We start from the raw sequence: 22,230 nt of genomic DNA, 5'->3' as shown, positions 1-22,230 counted from the left end.
CCCTAAACCTTTAAAGTCTTGAATATATACAATTTAACTCCATATTAATGAATGAGCAATTTTCATCTGATTTGAGAAATTTTTTTATAATTCATTAGTAATAATAATAGTGAAGATATAATGGATAATATATATAACTTATTTATTTGAGATAAAATTAAAAATAATGAGAATTTTATTATATTATTTCTCATCTTTTAAAATAAAACATATTTCACTGTGTTTGATAATAATTTTTTTATAATTCATAAATATAACATGTTATTAGAACTCTATTATCATCTAATTAATGTATATTACTAGCACACATTTTATTATACAAAGAAGTGGATCATAGACAATTTTGCAGTTAAATAAGCTTAATTTTAAAGCTGAACGAAAATTAATAATTTAGTAACTATGCTTTATACAACATTTAAGTGTTATGATGAAATCAATAACAATGATGGATTTTCTTAATATCAAATTTCAGGAATATTCAATACTATGAATTCAGTTTATCTAACTAAAATTTATAAAGTATCATAGTTGTATAATCTAGTTTAAGATATCTTAATATTTAGGAATTAGCTGGTATATAAAAGACACTATTATCTATAAAATATTCAATTATAAACTTAAGCATCACTTTTATTTAAATAAGAAATTATAATTTAATATAGTCAAAGTTGAAAATGTGTATATATAATATATTTTAAACATAATCTTTAAGTAAAATAGATAATTTGAACTCGAAATGACTACAAATTAGAAAACCTGTAATAATATATTAAAAGTAATCTTAATAATCATCACCTCTTGATAGTACCTCCTTACAAGTAGGTCTTAACAAAATAGTGTGTTCCATTTGGGATGTATAGGAGCCAATTGAGTCATAAAGTGGTGGGTAAGGACGAATAATATCTGCATCTACAAGACATTTAAGAGGTAGAGTATGCTTTGTATATCCTAATTGTTCTAGCCAACGGCGACAAAAAGCCAATGTACCAAAATTTGTATTAATAGCATGGAGTAGTGTTTTTGCTGATTTTAATCTTAATTGAGGTTTATTCAAACAAAAGTTATCGTAACACTTCATATAATGGCTGCAATCTGCGCCTTCAATAACAATGCCTTTGCCTGTAGAGGCAAAAGTTTCTATTGCATAAAATTCGTTTTCCTCCATTCTTGTACTATCATTTGTCGCAATAATGGGAACTGATTTCCCACCATGTATTTCATATAGAGATATTGAATGACCATTCAAATTTCTAATAGGTTTTATTGGATATAACTTCCCTTTAAACTCAAATTCATAGGATTCAATTACTTCTTGAATACTTGCTCCTATCTCAGAAAAAGGTACGTCAATACCAGCCACTTTAATGCCACTATTTGTCGCATCTATTGTTGCTTGTACCAGTGGATCAAAGTGTTCTTCAAATGCAATGGTAAATGCACAATCAATAATTCTTCCTTCTACTTGAACGCCGAAATCAAGTTTGCATATATCACCTTGCATTAAAATTGTATCATCACCCGGATTTGGTGTATAATGAGCTGCACAGTTATTTAAAGAACATCCTGTTGGAAAACCCCATCCACTCTGTAATCCATTAGCACTAACTAATTCCTTAGTTTTACTTTCTAATAAATTACACAAGTCAACCAATTTCATACCAGGTTTAATTATACTTTGAATATAACGCCTCACTTGTCTATGAACTTCAGCTGCTCTTCTTGCTGCAGTATAATCAACACAATACAATCTCTCTAGTTCTTTTTTCTCCTCTGAACTCACTCTATATGAATTTATTCCACTATAATCCATTATTTCACCCTCAGGATAAGCGAACTTGCCATATATCCTGTCAACAGGAATACTCGGTGGAAATGTTTGAAGTGACTCTTCTATAGCTTCCCAACTATTTATTTTTCTAAGATGAATATTCTCTTGTCTTGGTATAGAGTGAATCTGTAAATCAGGTAACTTTTCATCTTTGGCTCCATATACAGACAAGTCATTATTTGTTTTCTTTTTCTTTTTCCTTTTCTTTTTCTTCTCTATAGTCTTTGTTTGATTATTCATACTATTATCAATATCTCCATCTTCACATTTATCTAATTCTCTTATGATATTTTCATTCCCATATTCAGTACCTATAATACTTTTTGATTCAACATCTTCATACTTGTTACAGTCAACTATACTCAAATCTGTTAAAGATTCCTCAAGTTCTCTCATAATTTTGGTTTCAGAACTATTCATACACACTTCCTTGCTTTTCATTTCAACTATAAATTGCCCCTATATAACCTTTTATACTTTGTCTCTTGTCTTTATAATTAAACATGACGCGCTGAAATTTCTCTTATTTCCAAAACTATGATACTAACCTTAATAGCTAATTATAGATCAACTTTGTTTCATTTGTACTTTGCTATACTATAATGAACTTTTCAAATGATCTTGAATATCTAAGTATTCAACATATTACAAATAAAGTACTTGGGTTTACTAGCCTATTTTTACCAATATATTACCTACAATATATATTTAAAAGTTTGGGGCTTTTATAGTATACCTTTATAATATAATCAACCTTATTGATCACATATTTGTACAATTTATTGGTAATTCTACTTTTTTTTTCAAATTTACTAATTACCTTTCAATATTAATACTAGATATAGCTACTAAAAGTATTTACAGATATTTTTAGTTTAATTTGTAATGTTAAGATAGTAATAAATTATTCTACTCAAATTCAGGTATATTTACTTGTATTTATCTAGTAACTATAAAAAAGGACATTTCTATATTGGAAAAACTTAGATCTAACATTTTAATTAATAAATAGATCTAGCTAAAGAGCTATTAAATAATACGAAATCATCGTATAAACTCACTTTGAGTCAGATAAATATGTAATTTATTAAAAATCTAATACTATATAAAATTACTAAAATTAAATTTAGTACTTGTTAGAAGATAGTTAAAATACTACGCATAATGCGCGTCGTTGACTATTGCATGTCTGATAATATTCTGAAAGAATTGCAGACATTATAGTTTAATAATGGTCTAATCATTTAAAAAAGTAGTTTATTAGACAATTTTTTTGTGGTTTTCCTTAATTAATTTTTCCTTTAGGTTTACAATATTTTACTTATAGATTATAATTTACGTTTATTAAATGCAAGAGTATGCAAGAAGTATGCGAAAATAATAGTATTTGGGAAATTATACATGGTATATTAGTATTTTGGACTCCATATTCATGGTTAGGTGTCATATATAATAATATATACTATTGTTTTCTGCTGATTTTGTTTATATTTGGTTGTATAACTTTAATATTCGACAGTTACACAATAGGATATAAATCAGCTGATGAAGCTCAAACAAAATCAAATGAATTCAAAAGTAATATTATCTTGGAATCTATCAAAGATGAACCCTTTAAAGAACCTACTACTGGATTAAACCCACAATGTTTTTTAAATGAATTAACTATAAAACTATCTAATAGTGTTAATTTTGATGATATTAGGGTTTTTATTATTTCACAATTAATAAATTTCTTTCCAGATTATCCCTGTAAAATAAGTTCCCAATTTCTAGATATTATTTATAAAAAAATTTTTACTTTAAGATCTACTACATTAAAGGTGAATGATATAGAATTACTTGGTCAGAGTATGATATGCCAATTGGGAATAGGAAGGAACACAATTAAGTGGTGTTATGAAAATATAAGTAGATCTTACTCACTTAGTTTGTCTGATAATATGAAGAAATTTTTAGATGAGGAAATTATAAGAATACAAAGGATTATTAATAGAGAAAGGCTAGAGTTAATAGATGCAATAAAACAAAATATTTTGGCATCAGTTTGGAGATTATTATTTGCATTAGAGACAATTGTATCTATTGCAGGATAGAAAGAAACATCATCAAGAAATGTAAAAGAATAAATATTATATAGATGAATTATTCAATATTTATAAAAAAAGTAGTTATTTTGATTTATTGATATTATCAAAACATAATGTACTTTGTATTTAGATGATCCAACTTAAATAGAATTTAATAGAATATCATAATGACCAGGAGTATATAGTAAGTATACTAAGGGTCTTTCTGATTCTGGAAATGTATATTTATGTGGTTTTTTTGAGTGTCCATCACAATATATGATTTCTAAAGGAATTTTTAAAATAGATGTGAGAGCAACAATTTGAATTTGTTCAACATCTTTCCACATAGGATCTACATTTTGTTTGCAAAATTGTTCAACATCTAAGCCATTTAAGAAGTTTTCAAATTTCTCTTTATTTAGTTTAATATATGTTGAAGTAAGGATACGAGCGTATACAACAGCCGGATTAGATATTTCTTCATTACACATTGGATCTTCATTACTTTTCAAGCTAGTAGTATCAAAGATAGAGCAAAAAGATTCAAAAAAATCGGAGATTGTTTCATTAAGATAGCCTACACTTTTTACTATTTCATAAGTGTTCTGAATATAACCTTTAAACTGTATTGCTAAATCTGGGTTATTCTTAAGATATAATCTTATGCAAGATAAATATCCACGATAAAAACAGCATCCATCCCTTCTGACACTTCTAATATACGGAAATTCATGAATTATTGATCTAAATTGTTCGTTAAAGAGCTCATTCTGCTTATATTCACTTTCTAAAATTGAAAGATGTATAGGTGAACTAATTAGAGGTTCTTTCTCTACAATAGATCTAATTTCCTCAAGATTATTTTCACATTCCAAAATCTCTGCTTCTGTTGGGTATGATCTCATTTTTATTATTGTAATATAAAAATTGTATTTAATCGTCTGAGCATCTGCAAAATAAATGCAAAAGCCTTACATTTGCCGCCTAAATGTCAGAATTTATGTGATACCCGTGGATCAGACCTATACAAATATTATTTAAGAAATTGAGATTTAACTTTTGGGTAGAATGAAACAGGATATAGATATAAATACACCATGTCAAAGAGATATTGAAGGTAAGACTCATTACTTAAATATTATTTGGACTTTAATATTTCTGAATATGTTTGATATATTATTATAATTATAAGAAGTCTATTTTATATTATATTTCGCATATTAAATAAGTATATTTTTCACAAATATTGCAACTTCAAGTAATTATAATACTTCTTAATTTTTTTAAAGTGTAGATCTTGATATTTATCCCCCTCATCCTTACTTTAAAAATTCACAAGATAAGGCTAATAAAATGAAAGATATGAATCAGCACGATAGCTGTATTGAGGATTTCTTTCAACTAGTTAATTTTTGGCGTTACAACATGAATATTGGCTCAAGTGATTCAACTATACTTGGGGATTGCTTAGATAAAAATAATGAAGCTACAATGTTTAAAGAATATATTTTATCACTATTACATGTAGAAGGTGATAGTTACAAGAATTTGTTTCCTCAAGAAATTTTAATGGACACATTAGTTTCTAACAAAAAGAGTAAGGATATGCTTAATAAAGTTAGAATGATTAACAAAATTGAATTAATTGAAAATAAGAGAGCCAGAAATAATGAAGATGATAGCTTATTATTTGGTGGGAATGAAGGGCAGAATGAAGACACAAACATGTCACAAGAAGAGGATGAAGATCTGTTTGATGGGGATTTGGAGTATGCAAAGATGAATGATAATGATGAATTTGATGAATTAGCTGATAATACAAATGATTATGACGTTATTTAAAAATATTTTATTGGTAAGATTTATATATTTTTTAAAGACAATTTACTATATGTTAATTTATGTAATTATATACACTTTTAATATTCAACTCTCATATAATTGTGATTATATACTCTATATAGTATAATAAATGATGAAATAACAATACTATATAAATAGCTTATTTCTCATTTTGGAAACTCTACGAAATCAGTCAATTTCAATCATTACAACTTTGTATTACTAAATACCCCCAATAAACACTTTATTACTAAACTCCTTTTTTTAAAAATAGAATTAAAGTTTTTTATATAGAATATTTTAGAAATTAAATTTTTTTACTATATAAGTAAAATTTTAAATAGTAAATATTTATATATATATTCAAGTTTGGTACAATATAATATTGCATTAAAAACTTAATTATATAAATAACCATCAGAATTTCATTAATTAATTCTACCTAATATGAAATTTAATATTGAAAATATATCGACTAAATGTCAATTTTTCAATATATATATTAAATTAATGAGGTTATTATCCATTTTTATTAGAATTTGCTTCAAGTTTGAATGTTCTATAGTATAATGGATATTTTATATATAAGTATTTATAAATGAGTGGATAATAGTGAATGGTAGAAGTTAACTACTAAGCATGTATCAAATTGTAGATGTTAGCGTTTTTACCGAGTAAGTTAACATTGTTATTTAGTAGACAATAATAGTTGTTTTTACATATTATATAACCCCATAATTTGTCTAATATTAAAGATATACACTAATATTTACACCATAAAAGCATTAAATAATTTTGAGAGTTTTAAGTATGTTCATAGTTATTTTTAAGATGAATAAATAAAAGAATATAATCTATTAATATTACATAATACATGGTAATTTAATAGCAAAACAAAAATTTAATACAATTGACTTTCTATAAATTATTCTTTTTTTTTTAAAAATATTGTGAATATCTACAGTTTAATAAAATTAGAAAAAATGATATATTCTATTATCTTAATTATTGTATTTTTTAGTTTTTCAAGTTTATATTATCATTTAGAAAATTGAGATTACTTTTTTTTTAATACAAAACACATAACATTCAAATGGTTATAAATATAATTATAATAAAAATATATATTTTTTAATCAGTAAAATTTAATAATACAAATACTTATCATTAAAATTATAAGTAATTTAATTTAGTTTTTCTAATAGCTTCAAGTTTCAATAAATTGTTTCTTCCTTCTTCTATTTTCAATATCAATAATATATATGTGAATATTTTATGTTTAAATATTAATAATTCTGTAAATTTATATTAATTTATTATATAAATAAATTACTAAAAAATTTAGCTGAGTTCATATATTTCACAAAATTTAAATTACAAAAGAAAACTCACGATGTAATTATGTTTGTCTGAAGAAAGTTACTTATAATTTAAAGGAATTTCTAAGAACAAATTTAATCAAAATAGTACTAAAATTTACTTTTTAAGAATTTTAACAAAGAATAAAATAATAGGTAGACCAATTTTATGTGTTTTATGTTAAGTACATAATTATTAAGCTACTCTATTAAAAAAATGCTACTGAAGATTATATCTTAATAGTAATTTAAATTCTCCGATGCTGCAATATTGGTAGGATCACAATATGACAGATCTTGCTGATTGAAAATTGAATTACTAATATAGTTGGCACATTGGACTTTGGTACTAGAGTTCCCAGACTCTTTCCAATTTTCATACTCTTGTTTATCACAGAGGCAAGCAAATGGATAATCATTTGTATCATAAATAACAAAAGAACCCCTATCTGAGTTATCTAAAGATGATCCAGATCTTAAAGATGCAGGTAAATGTATTAGATCTTTACTATTTATAGAAAAGTGAATGTCCTTTGAATCCCAAAATTTTAGTTGATCATCTAATTGATTACTTCTTACAAGATTTATACTAGATAGTTTTGGATTATTAACTTCAACATTACCATTTGAAGAAATAAAGACATTCTTATAAGTATCTACTTCTAGGGAAAGTGCTGGGATAACAAAAGCTATAGTAAAAAGTACCCATATATTGTATTTCATCATATTACATTAATCTTGAAATTAATAACCAGAAAGATTCGTATAAAATGAAATATACAGGGTTTAGAAGATTTTTCTAGAACATTCAATAAATCAGAACTATCTGATCCTATATAAATAAAATCAAATGATTACAATAATATTAATTATCTGTATTTTTAGATTAGTCTGGGTGCACCTTTCAATAACTTATAATACACCCACTTTAGGCGGGGATTGCAATATTTGAAAATAAGGAGTCAAAATTTCTTGTCTAGTTCTTTATTGTAAGGGTAAAGAAATATTTTTCTGATAAGAAATATGCGTCTATTAACTCATAATATACTGATGTGGTAAGTATAAATGATAATCTAATAATATTATATTAGATAAGATATATTAAGGAAGTTCTCTTGATAATGAGATAAAAACTGTCCCAAAATATGTAACAACTTATATTTATTTCAGCAATAGAAAATGTTGTAAAAATGGTTTTCCATTAGAAATAAAGCTGAGAGGACATAAAGAGGAAGCTACTTCACAGTTAGATACGTATTTCTCTAAGGAACAAATCCAAAGTATGCTTGAAAAATTAGATTGGGAAGTTCTAGTTAGTACAGCTGCTAAATTTGATATTGAATTACCAATAAGCTACAATTTAGAGGACAAAAATGATGATATATTTTTGAAGGCAGTTCATAATGCTATTATGAATGTAAGTTTAGTTTTATATTATATAGAATATGAACAAATATCTAAAGATAACTTTCTACAGTTTCAAATATTAGAAGCTGATCTTATATGTCCAATTTGCAACCATAAATATACAGTATCAAAAGGAGTACCTAATATGTTAGACCAAGAAAACATTATAAATAATGTAGACATTGATATGGATATATGAATTTATTCTATTAAACAATAGTGAAGATAGTTGATTACATACTGAGGTTATGAAATTTATACATTACTTTTTTTTATTATCTATTATTAGATTTAGTTGTAATAAGGCCACATTTTTCTAATGTTAATCTTGCAGCATTATTTATATGTTTGAACCTATCTGGGCCTAATTGAATACCACCATACCATCTAGAAACCATAACAAATACATTTTTTGCATTAGTTACATTTAAAAGATGTTGTAATCTTCCTCCTGCAGCAGTTTCACCATCAGAATCATGATCTTGTACAATAACGTCATAACCTATAGGGAATGATCCTCCAGATGTTTTTTGTTTATTATCACAACATAATCTATATGACCATATATTATGAGTTGCTCTCCCAATTTTTGAATTACTTAATAACCATTTCAATACTTTTTCAACTTCTTCTTTTGAATAAACTTTACATACATGAGCTTGGAAAACACTCTTTCTGTCTATAATTGGTTCGCCATGAGTTATTCCATAAATTAGATCACCGTTGGAACTATCAAGTTTTACTTTAGGATCTTTGAACACATTTTTCGAAGATTTAGTTTCTTCTAAATTATTTCTTTCTTTATTTGATAAGTTATAGTGATATGAGCGTAAGATCTCAGTCATCTCGAAAAGCATAGGTTCATCTCTCTTATTTAAGCGTGATAATATTAAATCTCTCAATAATTTAAGTAGTTCAGAGGGTAATCCAATACTTCTAGATGATATAGATGAGTCCTTCATAAATAATAAATGGGTATCAAAGAACCAATTGGAAAGGTCATAAGCTAACTCCTCTTGAGGGTATCCAGATGGTATCCCAATTTTAAATTCCATAATACCTTCTAGGTATTCCACCTAAGCAAGAGAATTATTTAAGTTCAGACAAGATAATTTGTTTATAATATATTTTATTAAACTTACATATAAGTATAATGTATTATCTAACTCTTTATATAAAATTCCAGGTTCCGGAAACTTATCCATAGATATTATCCCAGTACTAATTTCATATATAGCTTTGAGTGCATTAATTTCAGTTTCTAATGAGATATGCTCCATTTTAGGGTATAATTTACATATTAACAGAAATTTAAATAGTATGGCGGTAGAACAATTCTTTTAAGTAGTATCAAAGTTCCCAAATAATGGCTATAGCTAATAGTCATAAATTATATGGAATTTAATGGAAAACTAAAGCCAGCAATAATTTTGGGAACACAAGAATTTCCTATAGCTAAGGTAGCTTTACGTGATGATGAAAAATTACTTGAGAAAAGTAACATTTTTCAACTGGACTCAGAAGTTAGAATCGTTCCCCCATATATAATAGATTACAGCGTGTCATGTAAAATGAGATGGCGTGGAAAGACATTATATGACATTTTTAGCAAGGAATTTAGGACTAGACCAATTAACGAATATCAAAAAGCTGTTAATTGTGGTAAGATATCTGTTAATGGAAAACCTGTAAACTCTTTAGATCATCGTATTTTCAATGGAGATGTAATAAGGCACGAATCTTTGATGATTGAATTGCCTGCACCTCTTGATAATGTTGTTATACTTTATAATAATAAACACTTCTTAGCTGTGTACAAACCTTATGGTATTCCTTGTCATCCTCAAGGAAGATTCCACAAGCTATCACTGACAAATATAGTAATAAATAAATATTTTAGAAGTGAAACCGAAGTAATTATAGATAATAAGATAGAATCAAGAATAACTAATGATGATAAGTTATATGCTCATCCAATAAATAGACTAGATCGTGTAACTTCAGGTCTTGTAATTTTATCAAAGAATTGTGATTCAACAAGACTTTTATCTAAAATTATTACTAAATCTCACAAATACTATTTAGCTCATGTTGAGGGGGATTTTAGCTCTTTAGAACATGTAAATATAGGTAAGTTATTTAAAAGTACACAACTAGTTAAAATACCGAATTTAGAGATGGGATTAAATATTAATTTTGGAATTAAATGTGAAGCACCATTAGAAATAATAAAAGATAGAGTAGGTGATAATCTTATGACTAAAGTATCGTTTGAAAGTGGGAAAAGTGCCTTGACTTGGTTCTTTCCTTTAAAAATTGAATATTTGTCAGAAGAAGATAGGAAAAAAATTAAAATTGATCAAGTGAATTTTGAAAGTGCCAATATTTGCGATAAGCCTAATTCTTATGTTCTTTGTAAACCAGTAACAGGGAGAACTCATCAAATACGTGCTCATTTACAATATCTTGGATTTCCAGTTACTTTGGATCATTTATATTCACTTAATAGAAAAGAATATAAATATAGTGATATGATTCAATACCCTTATTTTGGGAGTCCTTATGTTGTAAATTATAGTTTTTCATTACAAGATATTGATTTAAATGAACAATTTCTTAGGCCAAGCTCTTCTGTGTATTCAGACAATAATTTCCCTTCAAATAATACAGGAAATAAAGATATACATTTTGGAGGAGGTGGTATTATGACAATTGACAATAATATGAACAAAATAAATGTTCAATACCAATTAGAATTACCATTAGGGATTTGTCTCCACTCTTTACTATATGCAATACCAACTTTTGAAGATTTTTCAAAGTATCATATAATTAAATGTGAGATATTTCCAAAATGGGCCAAGTATGTATCAGAGATTATTAAAGAATGGATTCTCTGGAAGATTGATTCTCCAATAGACTTACAGCAGCTCTCATCTTTCCTCTAATTTTTGCTGACATTACCGCCTAAATTTTATTTACATGTGCTATCAAAAAGTGACCACATTGATACATTTAGGAATAAACTACAAAAGTATCGTCATAAATTTAAATATAAATTAAGATTTGAGATTTAACTGGCTAAAATAAAAAGAAATCCTTATCTTATACTTGCCCAATATTATAAAATATAGTGGTAATATGTATTTGAGTAGAATACATCACATAACTAAATTGTGTGATCTCAGTGTTTTATTAGTATTATATTCACTACTATATGCTCCAATATAATTTATATAATGGATAAAGATAAATATCAGCTTAATAGAGAATGTAGATTTTGTTTTGGTGCCGAAGATTTATACGCTCCACTAATTACTCCTTGTGAATGTAGAGGTACTCAAGCATATATTCACCTTTATTGCCTCTGTAAATGGCAAAAATCTCAGATAGATCGACCTTGGTCTAGAAAGTTCTGTAATATTTGTAGATACCCATATAAATTACCTCCTCCACACAAAATCCTACTTATGTATTCTAAATCCTTTCTCAAAACAGTCTTTGCATCCATAACATCAGTATGTGCTGGTATTTTATTGGTTTTTCTAGTTGCATTAATATCTAGAATTATATATGGGTTTGTAATGGTAACTAATTACTGGATACACTTCTTTATAACTATTTTGGCATTACTATATACTATTATAATAACCTTAGAGTTTAAAAATAAAAATAACACTCAAAGATAAGTGATAAAAGTTTGTGGAAACCAAATATCAACATGTTAATAAATGGAATATTATTTATACATTTAATATTAAATATTCAATTAATTGCTGCACAACATGAAAATATATAAAGGTTTAATAAGTATGTAATAGTATCATCCTAATGTTGCATTAGTTTGTAGTATCTTGGAGGATGAACACTCTTCTTTATAATCTTAAATAAAATAACAGGACCCCAGGCAATTAAAGTTAGAACGCATATTTTCCCCCAAAAGGAATAAGTGAAAATGAAGTATAAGTCAAAGTAACTCTTTAAAAGAAAAAAAGAGATAAAATATATAAGTAATGAGGCAATACATGATGAAAGGATAAATATATTCCAATGGTGTATTTCTGTAACAACATTTAGAATTTCTGATAAAATCAATGTTGTAAATGTAATAGAAACTAGATTCATTAATATGTTATCTTTGAACATTAAGATAGCACCAAGCATGATTATTGCACCTTGATATAAAGATTTCCAGACCCAGCAAAAAAAGATTTTGATTGACATAGCCCTGCCTGATTTTAAATGTCTATATAACTCTGGGTATAACATAGCAGTAGATTCATTGACATCTTTATCAAAGACCAAAGAAAAAACAGGAGCCATTGTATAGTATGTAGCATAACCTACAGCTAACCATCCTTGGAATAAGGCTACTGGTATAAAATAAAACAATGCTGAAAATACGCACTGCATTGATGCAATAATAAGTCCTCTATGAATAACGAAGTGTGCTAATTTAGCACTATTTTGATAGGCATGCCTTCCATGCCATAAAAAGAGAGGACGTAAGTCAGCAAACTCATGAAGACTTATATCTGCTGCATTTGCAGCTTGTTGCCCTTCTTTTCCTACAATACCTATACCTATATCAGCAGCTTGGATCATACCAACATCATTTCCACCATCTCCAACAGCACATATACGACATGATCTAGAAATTCCAGAAAATGTTGATGAAATTAGTCTTCGAGAGTTATTTGTATGACCAATATTAATAATAGAATTATTAGAATGGATTTGAGTGTTATTATTATAAAATTCTTCTTGGCTCCATTCATCCATATTATTTACAGATAAGCTATGCAAACTTCCATGACTTTCAATATTACTAATATTTTCACTTAATATTGAAATTTTCTTATTTACTTCATTGTCACTTAGATCTCCCTTTCTTTCTTTTTTACGTCTTTTCAAGGGTCCATTACTGATATTTCTGTCATATCTAGTTCTACTAACTAAATGAGAAATTGCTCCTTTTTCCAGTATATCAGAATGATCATGTGAGAAAAGCTGGACATTGTCGTATTCTCTATATTTCATGTGATAATTCTTTAAAAGTAGTACTAATTCTTTTTTCTGGGAAGGTGAACATCTACACCATACTACAGCTGGTGCAATAGCAGCTGCATGAATTAGTAACTGAGGAAAGTGATTTAAGCATAAATTAAGCAATAACCCCTCAACGACCAATACATGATCTAATGACATCTCCAAAATGTACCTATGTAGCATGTTGCTAATAATATCTAATTGAGAAATTTTGTGAATTGATTCAGATTTATTTTTATTACAAGTATTGATATGTTTCCTATCTTCGTATTTTAATATAAAAAAATCGAAATTTTTTGGTTTTATACCAGCTGAAATGGCAATACAAAGTGCTGTTTCAAGTTTATCACCAGTAAGTAGCCATATTTTTATACCTGCATAACGAAATGCCTCCAAAGTTAAATGAACATCCATTTGTAATTTATCCTCAACTCCAGTCAATCCTAGTAATTCCATATCTTTTTCAACAAGTTTTCTTGCATTGTTTAAATTATGGTTCCTTTGAACTAAACTCGTACAAGGGAAGGAATAAACATTATTGAATACTTCATATTCCTGTTGAGACAAATAACGATAAGCAAATACTAAAGTACGAAGTCCCAATCTTGCCATGTTAGTACATTCTTCGAGTAACCAGCCAGATCCCTTCTGCTTTAAAAGATCAACCATTACACTTTCAGCACCTTTACTAAAATAAATATACTTTTTTTGGTACTCAAGTAATATTCCCATTCGTTTTGTAGTACTGCAGAATGGGAAACATGCTAAAATACAAAAAGATAAACGATTACTTTTTAAAGATGTTTGTATATTAGATACATTTGAATTTATGTTAAAAACTAAATCTCTTCTAGATGAGTTCTCCAAATCCAATTCCATATATTCATTTGTTCGTTCAACTAGTCTTAGGCCTAGGCTAGCTGCAAAAGTCACCAAAGCTATCTCATCTGGTGAAGATGATTGATATACAATATGCTTCTGATTAAATTCAACCATACATTCTTCTGAATCTAATTTCTCATTATCTACTAGATCTAATGTAGTAGATTCAGAAACTTCATCTTTATTATCATCTAAAGATGATCTAGGAAAAATATTGTGACATAGGGCAATAGCTAAAAGAAAATTCTGAATGTGAGAGATATTTAATGGATACTTCCAAGATTTTACTGAGGTATTTAAAATAAAATTATCATGATTATTAAAATTATCACTTGAATTCTTTTCCTCTAATTGATTATTTTGCTCATCATTTAGCATATATTGTACAATTGACTTTAAATCACTAAAATTCTCAGGATGATATACAGTATGACCAGTATGAAGAGTCTGCACCACCATTGAATTTTGTGTTAAAGTACCTGTTTTATCTGTAAGTAGGTAATCAACACGACCAAGTTCTTCAGGAATACTAGATCTTACTGTAACCTCTTTCATTTTTTTATCGTGCAAAATTTGAGCTGAATAGAAAATCTTTGCCATCTCCAAATTAACCCTTAAAGAGATAGGAATAATGGAAGACAGTAATAACATAAAACGACCAAAAGATATATACCACAAAGCATCAAAACCTTTACAAAATACGAGAAAGAATGACGTAATTATTAATAGTACGAATAATATCTTTGATAATGTGTTAACTTGAGTATCTAGTAATCCTATTTTTGTTCGTAAACTCTGCCCACAAGTATTCATTAATGAACGACTTTCTATACCAGTATATATAACTAATCCATATATCTTGCCACATGTTAGTACACTATTAGCCCATATTGTATTATCCAACATCAGAGATTCAATTATTGGATTCTTATTCCTGCAGCTATTAGATCCTGAGTCAAGTATTTGATTTATATCATTTAAATTAGATAATGTAGTTATTTCATTCACCCCCTCATCCTTTGTAGTTACAATTGATATATCAGGAATTTTTACTTGGGATATACAAGGATCATAATATTGAATTGTACCATTAAATGTGTATATATCTTTTTTGGGAGCTTCTATATGGACCATACCATTTAATTGAAATATATTATCTATATTTTCGAAATGTTGAGTAATTCCAAGAGCCCTTTTTACTTTCCAATCAGTTTCTCCATCTAGTTGATCAGTTCTTACAAAAACTGTACCTGTTGGATCATTTGTTCGTAAAAACAATATATCTGCTGGTATTCTGTCATTTGTATTTACTTCTATAATATTACCTACCTCAATTTTACAGGATTTAACTTCTTTTACACCACTACTTGTTATAATTTTATACTTCTTGTTATTACATTCTTTATCTCTTACATATCTACGGATATCATCTATTGCCTCTTTGCTTACTGTTACAAACAATACTAGAAGTAGAGGTGCAATATAAGTAAATAGAGGACCAGTCCTAAGTGCAGGTATAAATTGAAGTAGGGCTACCATTAAATAAAAAAAGTTAAAAAAATATTTAAATTGTTCATATAAAACTTTTGGAAGAAATGTCAACAAAGAATACTTTTGATTGCATACAACATTAGGAACAAATCTTGAGGGATCAGTCTTCCCATTAAAGTATATAATTCTTTCATTAAATGGATGATCTCTTGACCAAATAATATCTTTTAAAAAGCCCCAAATACCTAAATTCTGCTTTTTTATGTGGAGCAAAGGTAGATGTTCCTCTTCTGCTGTCATATAATGAAGTTTACACCTTCTAAAATATACAAATATAGTAGAGTCCTAATATTAATATCCTTATAATAAGAGTTTTTACTAAAGATTGTATAAAGATGAAGTGATAATAGATTAACTTGTAATACCACGCTTGTAGTAATACATTTACAGCGCCATACAATAAACTTAAAAAAGTTTACCAGATGAGAATTATCACCAAATTAATAAGTGCTGAATCTAAATATGGATGAGTTGACTTGGGAAAAGTTTAAAAAATACCTAATAAAAAGCAAAGATACTGAGATAAAAAGTTTTGAGGAAATGGTTAAGTGTCACTTAATGATGCTTATATCTATAATTTCACAGATAATAAGTTTAATACTTCTGCGAACAACTAAAATAGAACCATGGATTTTATTAGCTGGTCGTTCATTTGGTAGTTTGACATTCCTATCAATTATATCCCTTTTTTTTAAGATTAGGGATCCGCTACCATTTGATTTCTCGCTCAAAGTTTGCACATATTCAAATAGCTTGAAAACAATATTAGTGGGATTAATATATAGTCTACTTACAACTTTGGATGGATCTCAACATATCTCTGGAATGTTAGTGGCTATTGTATTTGTTTTTATTGGATATAGTTTGGACATAAAGTATAAATTTGATCATCTTGGTAAAAAAAGAATATCGAAACTTTACCTATTTTCTTTAATATCTATAACATTATCTATATGTTTTTCATATCCAGAAATATTAAAATTAGACTTTATCAGAAAATATCCAATTTATTCACCTTTATTTCTACTACTTATATTTGGAATCTCACTTCTTAAATTCTTCTCATATTCTAGCTTAAATCAAATAGATCTCAGAAATATAACAATACCAGAAGTCTTGGCAACAAACATCTCTGATATTTCAAAATTATCTATTCCTATAGGTATTTGTATGCATTTATTAAGAATGAAGTTTTTACTACCAAGTAGACAATTCTATCCTTTTGTGATAGATTTATTGCGATTTTCCAAATCATCAGCTCTAATAATATTTATAGCATCTTTATTATCATTTGGATTAACGTTCACATTACAATTAAAAAGTGTTAGAGCTGTATCTATATGTTCATATACTCTATATTCATCATGCATATATATCATACTTTCTAAAAGCTTTATTGGAATTTTTCTAATGATTCTTTCACTTATAATCCAAATTTACAACGATATGAGCTATATTAAAAGTAATAATTATGAAAATGAAGGGGTACCACTGGATATTTGTAAAAATTGATCTGATTTATAATATATACATATAAATATTCAATATCTTAATCTAATTAAAACAGCATACTCTAGAACAATATAAACATGAAGAATTTTCTGATATCTTTTCTACTTCATTCTCTTCTTCAATTATTGTAGAAAGTATTGGAGTTAAAACTAGCTCATTTAAAGGAGTTGTTAATGCTCTATTTACCTTAATTGAGACACACTCATAATTTAGTGTATCAATAGGGCATGTAATTGGTCTGAGTTTTGTTGGATATACTATTTGTTTACAAATATCTTTTTCTAGACATTCGACTGAAGCTAAATTTTCATTATTAAATGATGTTCTTATATGAAACATTGTATTAGAGGATCTTGACTGCATACTTTCATTTGGATCTACATAATCAATTTTGGTTCTATCTTCTATTTGAAATCCTTTATTACTAAAATCTAGATAATTTAAACTATTTTCTATATTTGGTGGATATAATGTAGGATAATGAAAAATATCTTGTCTATCTTTAATCATTGGCAAATCTACTTTTAGTGGTAGGATTAATGATTGTTCTTCATATTCTGATTTAAAATTCCTCAATATTGATTTTATTGGTGAGGATTGAGATCTATTTCTTACTGTGTGCCGATTTCTTATTTCTTCACCTGATCCTTGCAATATACTTATATCTACAGTTTCTGACCGATGTTTAGCATCTAGTAATTTAAAACTTACAGATTTCCGAGTTATAACTGGTGTTTCAAAAGAAGTAGCAATATTCTCAGTGTTTTCTATCATTTTAGAACTATCACTTTGATATTCATCATCTTCAAATATAGAGAGTTCTGTGCGAGCTGTATAGTAACTTGTTCTAGACCATTTACTACATTGTCTGCTTACTGGATCAAACCATTCAATACTTTGACATGAATCTTTTCTTTGCATCTCCTTTAAATGATTTTATTGGTAATATATTGCTAAATTATTTCTAGATTTAAAGTTTGTGTGCAATGTGTACGTAAAAGTCACACCTAGGTGGTAACTTTGCCAATTAATTAGTAGATTTTAAATACTTGAATTCTTAGTGTGGCATATTTTTGTAAACTTTCTTATTTAATAAGTCTTAAATTTAATATTAGAGATATTCTAATGGAGACTTTAATTATAATTAACACTTTATTTTTCAAATATTACAAGTAGTCACATTATTACACCAATAAAAAACTTTTTTTTAAATATCAAAAAATTTATATTAGGGTAACTTTGTGGTTGATGCACTTTCCCATGTTTATTTAAATAAATGCATTAATACAGCTTGAGTAATAGCTATTTTTAGATATATACAAATTTTATATAAGTATATTTATAAATTTACCAATATTTTTATTTTATAATATTATTAATTCCTAGAAATAATATCCTATCTACATATTTTTTTATTAAAATTATTTCGTGCTCAATTAAAGGGATCTCAGTATTTAATTTATAGTTGTAATATTCGCATAATAGTTTTAATTTGCTTCAAACAAATTTATGCTTAGGTTAATCAATAAGAAAATTATACTAATTAATTTAGATTATACCTTAGATATTATAAGAAATTTACAAATATTTTGTTTTATAATAACTAACACTATTTTGCAGAATCCTAAAGTTATTGAGTAATTTAATATATTGAAAGTACTCACCCTAAATATATTTGAAATTTCAAACTATAATACTAAAATCATTCTTCCATAGCATCCTAGAGTTTATAAACAAAAATTATTATAATGTTTATAGATATTATATCTATTAGATATTGAAAAAAATGTTTTTTTATAAAAAAAAAAAAAAAAGATAATAAATGAAACACTAACCGAAGTTAAATTTAAGTATTTAGTATAAATGCAATAATTATTTATAAATTCAAATGAAATAAAACTTTATTAATTAAATTAAATAATATAAATTGAAGTTTCTAAGTTAAAGTTTATGGATTAAAATCAATTATGAAAATATTTCTTTTATTTTTGTAATTGATGCTCAAATATATATTATAATAAATATTAATATAACCAACTGAACTATGAATAATATATATTGTTAAAATATAAAGTATTTATTGTTAAAAATAACAATTTTTTTATAACTAAATATTACACAAGTTTGAAATATCTAGATATTTGTACAATAAAATACATAATACTTTATTTTAGATTAATTTACAATTATTTGAAACGATATGATAAAAATAAGACTAGAAATACGTTATTTTTATATTTTAATATATTTCAAATTATTTGAACTAAAAGGTATTATTAGTAATTAGAACTTTTCATGATTAATACAAAGTGGACTAGCTTAAAATTAAAGTTTTAGTTTTTGCAACAATGGTGATTGATTCTTTAAAATTTAAATCTTTTTAACAAGAAACCGACTTTTTTTTGATAATTTAAAGTAAAAGCTTCTTAAAATTCAGGGTATCGAATTATTTAACATTAAACTTTTCAACCTTTCATATTAATATATCTAAATTTTCCTTTAATATATTTTCTTTAATTTTAAAATATAAAAATATAGTTATTATAAACAGTGCAAAATATTATTCTACTAGAAAATTACTAAATATCTTAACGTTATATTTAAAATACTGTGATATAACCAATTTTAACTTTGATCTTGATAATAACTAACACAAATAATATTTATTATATATATGACTTTTTTTATATTAAAATTTACTGTATTATTCTAAAAAAAGAGATATATTTAAAAAAAATTAATAGCTAAACATTGTTAGTAATAAACCCTTGTGATTTCTGTACTATAGCCTGGATTATATATGATAAATATTTAAAATATTTAAAACTATATAATTACTTAAATTTTGTGTTATCCTACTTTATATTAAAATTAACTCTACTAAATATAATATTAATATATTTATACAAGATATATAATTAGCTTGAAAACTAAAATATCATAGTGATTTGATTCTTTAGGATTCCTTCTATTACAATTGTACTTAGAAAAAAAATTTTATCAATATAAAAATAGAATATTTTATTCTTATTTACAAATAATAAGGAAATTATTCAATTTTTTGAAATATTATACTTGTATAATATAAATAATGTTTAAAATATTTCATACATCTATTACCAATTTTAAAAATGTTTATACTGAAGCTAAATGTCATCTTTATTTATTTAAATAAAGTATCATAAAAAAAAAAAAACATAAAATAAATAATTTGAAATAATTATATAAATCTTTGTATAACAGAAATTGTCGAAAATATTAATTTTTTATAAAACAATGTAATTTAAATTTGAATTAATGGTTAATATGTAAATTTACATTAGAGTTTTTTGAATAGTTATATATACTATATTAATTAATTAATTAATTTTTTATATATAATAAATAATATAGGGAAATTTCCCAAAATAACAAAACTATTCTAATAGAATATAAGATTGACTATTTAACTACATAAATAAGATGATGGTATAGGGAAATCCTAAGTTTATCAAATACATGAATATATTACTCATTTAGTGCAATTTAACAAGTTTAAAACTTACTTTTAAAAGAAATTCCTTTATTAAAATATCTTTAGATGCATTTAGTATACAGGAGACACAATTTAACTGAATTAATATATATATAGAAATTTCTAATTTGCATAAAAATAAACTTACAGGGATATTATTAAGTATATGATTTTTGTTACAAATACAATTGAGCATTTTATTTATAGCAAAATGTATTTGTTGTTTACTTGGACTATCAGAGTAACTCACTAAATTACCCATTACAAGCTTCCTTAAAGAATAAGCCACTTGTCTTGATATAATTTTATAATGAATTGAATTACTTAAAGAGAAATTATTACTACTGTCACTATGACATTTACACATGCACTTAAAAATCTCAACATTTCTTGAATTCAGTAAATTATTATTACTTGAATCTTCGTTGATTGTACATAGTTTATGTCTTAAAGGGGTATATTGATTTATTTCTATATTTGAAGTTTGGATTTGAGTCGTTAATCTGGGCAAATATCTATTTCTTGATTCATATAGTTTAATCCACCAAAAAGACTCAAAATTCGGATCATCTACTACTCTTAGTAAAAAGCATTTGACTTGAATCTTGTTATTATACTTGTCTACAATACCACGGATATCAACTAAAGTTCCTAGTGCCTATAAATGTATACAATTAAAATTATATTTTAAAAACATAAGAACATATTATTTAAAATATGGATAAGTACCGGATTATCTCTAGCTATACTTCCAATTAAATTAACTTCATTTGTTATATTTTGGTTAAACCAAAAAATCACACGAATAGTTCCTGAAGAATCATTAACTAAAAGCATAAATAGTACATCAATTATATAGCTCTATTAAAATGAACTTACTAGTATATTCCACATATTTCTGCTTCTTTTTTATATTAAGTATTATTCCAACCAATCTTATATACTTCTTAATATTAAATGCAGAATCTTCAAGTTCTCTAATAAAAATTGGAGTAAATTCAGTATTTATTTTAATATTTTGATACCTAAATGGGCTGAAATAACTTCCTGTAGATCGACAATTCTGTGAATCTTGTTGACTTGACATTTATTATATTTATTAAATCAATAAATTATTTTAATATTAAATCACGCTCTAATACTATATCTAGGTTTCCAGGTTATCTTAAAATATCTTTAAATATTTCTATAGATATTAAACTTTATATTCAACAG

General features: G+C 25.9%; 13 protein-coding genes across 13 annotated transcripts; 6 read left to right on the top strand and 7 right to left on the bottom strand.

Annotated features, from left to right (window-relative positions):
- Positions 1-781: 781 nt before the first annotated feature.
- Positions 782-2,269, bottom strand: cand_033290 (methionine type II family protein; the record flags this gene model as incomplete). The annotated part of the gene is made up of 1 exon (XM_067213555.1): positions 782-2,269. One exon carries the CDS (start codon positions 2,267-2,269, stop codon positions 782-784), a length of 1,488 nt encoding a protein of 495 aa, XP_067066806.1.
- A 917-nt stretch (positions 2,270-3,186) lies between these two features.
- cand_033280 (uncharacterized protein) lies at positions 3,187-3,924 on the top strand (the record flags this gene model as incomplete). The annotated part of the gene is made up of 1 exon (XM_067213554.1): positions 3,187-3,924. The coding sequence occupies one exon, from the start codon at positions 3,187-3,189 to the stop codon at positions 3,922-3,924; it is 738 nt and encodes a 245-aa protein (XP_067066805.1).
- Positions 3,925-4,058: 134 nt separating this feature from the next.
- Positions 4,059-4,805, bottom strand: cand_033270 (uncharacterized protein; the record flags this gene model as incomplete). Its single annotated transcript, XM_067213553.1, has 1 exon — positions 4,059-4,805. The coding sequence occupies one exon, from the start codon at positions 4,803-4,805 to the stop codon at positions 4,059-4,061; it is 747 nt and encodes a 248-aa protein (XP_067066804.1).
- A 163-nt stretch (positions 4,806-4,968) lies between these two features.
- On the top strand, positions 4,969-5,742 carry cand_033260 (uncharacterized protein; the record flags this gene model as incomplete). The annotated part of the gene is made up of 2 exons (XM_067213552.1): positions 4,969-5,017; positions 5,195-5,742. The coding sequence occupies 2 exons, from the start codon at positions 4,969-4,971 to the stop codon at positions 5,740-5,742; spliced, it is 597 nt and encodes a 198-aa protein (XP_067066803.1).
- A 1,595-nt stretch (positions 5,743-7,337) lies between these two features.
- On the bottom strand, positions 7,338-7,826 carry cand_033250 (uncharacterized protein; the record flags this gene model as incomplete). Its single annotated transcript, XM_067213551.1, has 1 exon — positions 7,338-7,826. One exon carries the CDS (start codon positions 7,824-7,826, stop codon positions 7,338-7,340), a length of 489 nt encoding a protein of 162 aa, XP_067066802.1.
- Positions 7,827-8,123: 297 nt separating this feature from the next.
- Positions 8,124-8,706, top strand: cand_033240 (Trm112p-like domain-containing protein; the record flags this gene model as incomplete). The annotated part of the gene is made up of 3 exons (XM_067213550.1): positions 8,124-8,127; positions 8,207-8,517; positions 8,578-8,706. The coding sequence occupies 3 exons, from the start codon at positions 8,124-8,126 to the stop codon at positions 8,704-8,706; spliced, it is 444 nt and encodes a 147-aa protein (XP_067066801.1).
- Positions 8,707-8,782: 76 nt separating this feature from the next.
- cand_033230 (uncharacterized protein) lies at positions 8,783-9,787 on the bottom strand (the record flags this gene model as incomplete). The annotated part of the gene is made up of 2 exons (XM_067213549.1): positions 8,783-9,583; positions 9,650-9,787. 2 exons carry the CDS (start codon positions 9,785-9,787, stop codon positions 8,783-8,785), a joined length of 939 nt encoding a protein of 312 aa, XP_067066800.1.
- Positions 9,788-9,901: 114 nt separating this feature from the next.
- Positions 9,902-11,455, top strand: cand_033220 (RNA pseudouridylate synthase family protein; the record flags this gene model as incomplete). Its single annotated transcript, XM_067213548.1, has 1 exon — positions 9,902-11,455. The coding sequence occupies one exon, from the start codon at positions 9,902-9,904 to the stop codon at positions 11,453-11,455; it is 1,554 nt and encodes a 517-aa protein (XP_067066799.1).
- A 291-nt stretch (positions 11,456-11,746) lies between these two features.
- cand_033210 (zinc C3HC4 type domain-containing protein) lies at positions 11,747-12,196 on the top strand (the record flags this gene model as incomplete). Its single annotated transcript, XM_067213547.1, has 1 exon — positions 11,747-12,196. The coding sequence occupies one exon, from the start codon at positions 11,747-11,749 to the stop codon at positions 12,194-12,196; it is 450 nt and encodes a 149-aa protein (XP_067066798.1).
- A 139-nt stretch (positions 12,197-12,335) lies between these two features.
- Positions 12,336-16,229, bottom strand: cand_033200 (phospholipid-translocating P-type flippase family protein; the record flags this gene model as incomplete). Its single annotated transcript, XM_067213546.1, has 1 exon — positions 12,336-16,229. One exon carries the CDS (start codon positions 16,227-16,229, stop codon positions 12,336-12,338), a length of 3,894 nt encoding a protein of 1,297 aa, XP_067066797.1.
- A 222-nt stretch (positions 16,230-16,451) lies between these two features.
- cand_033190 (uncharacterized protein) lies at positions 16,452-17,501 on the top strand (the record flags this gene model as incomplete). The annotated part of the gene is made up of 1 exon (XM_067213545.1): positions 16,452-17,501. The coding sequence occupies one exon, from the start codon at positions 16,452-16,454 to the stop codon at positions 17,499-17,501; it is 1,050 nt and encodes a 349-aa protein (XP_067066796.1).
- A 42-nt stretch (positions 17,502-17,543) lies between these two features.
- On the bottom strand, positions 17,544-18,422 carry cand_033180 (uncharacterized protein; the record flags this gene model as incomplete). Its single annotated transcript, XM_067213544.1, has 1 exon — positions 17,544-18,422. One exon carries the CDS (start codon positions 18,420-18,422, stop codon positions 17,544-17,546), a length of 879 nt encoding a protein of 292 aa, XP_067066795.1.
- A 2,524-nt stretch (positions 18,423-20,946) lies between these two features.
- cand_033170 (OB-fold nucleic acid binding domain-containing protein) lies at positions 20,947-22,102 on the bottom strand (the record flags this gene model as incomplete). Its single annotated transcript, XM_067213543.1, has 5 exons — positions 20,947-20,982; positions 21,047-21,112; positions 21,164-21,673; positions 21,745-21,842; positions 21,895-22,102. 5 exons carry the CDS (start codon positions 22,100-22,102, stop codon positions 20,947-20,949), a joined length of 918 nt encoding a protein of 305 aa, XP_067066794.1.
- Positions 22,103-22,230: the final 128 nt, after the last annotated feature.

This window comes from Cryptosporidium andersoni (genome assembly GCF_001865355.1).
Source record: "Cryptosporidium andersoni isolate 30847 chromosome Unknown contig_1, whole genome shotgun sequence".
Lineage (NCBI taxonomy): Eukaryota > Apicomplexa > Conoidasida > Eucoccidiorida > Cryptosporidiidae > Cryptosporidium > Cryptosporidium andersoni.
This window is presented reverse-complemented; position numbering and strand designations above follow the sequence as displayed.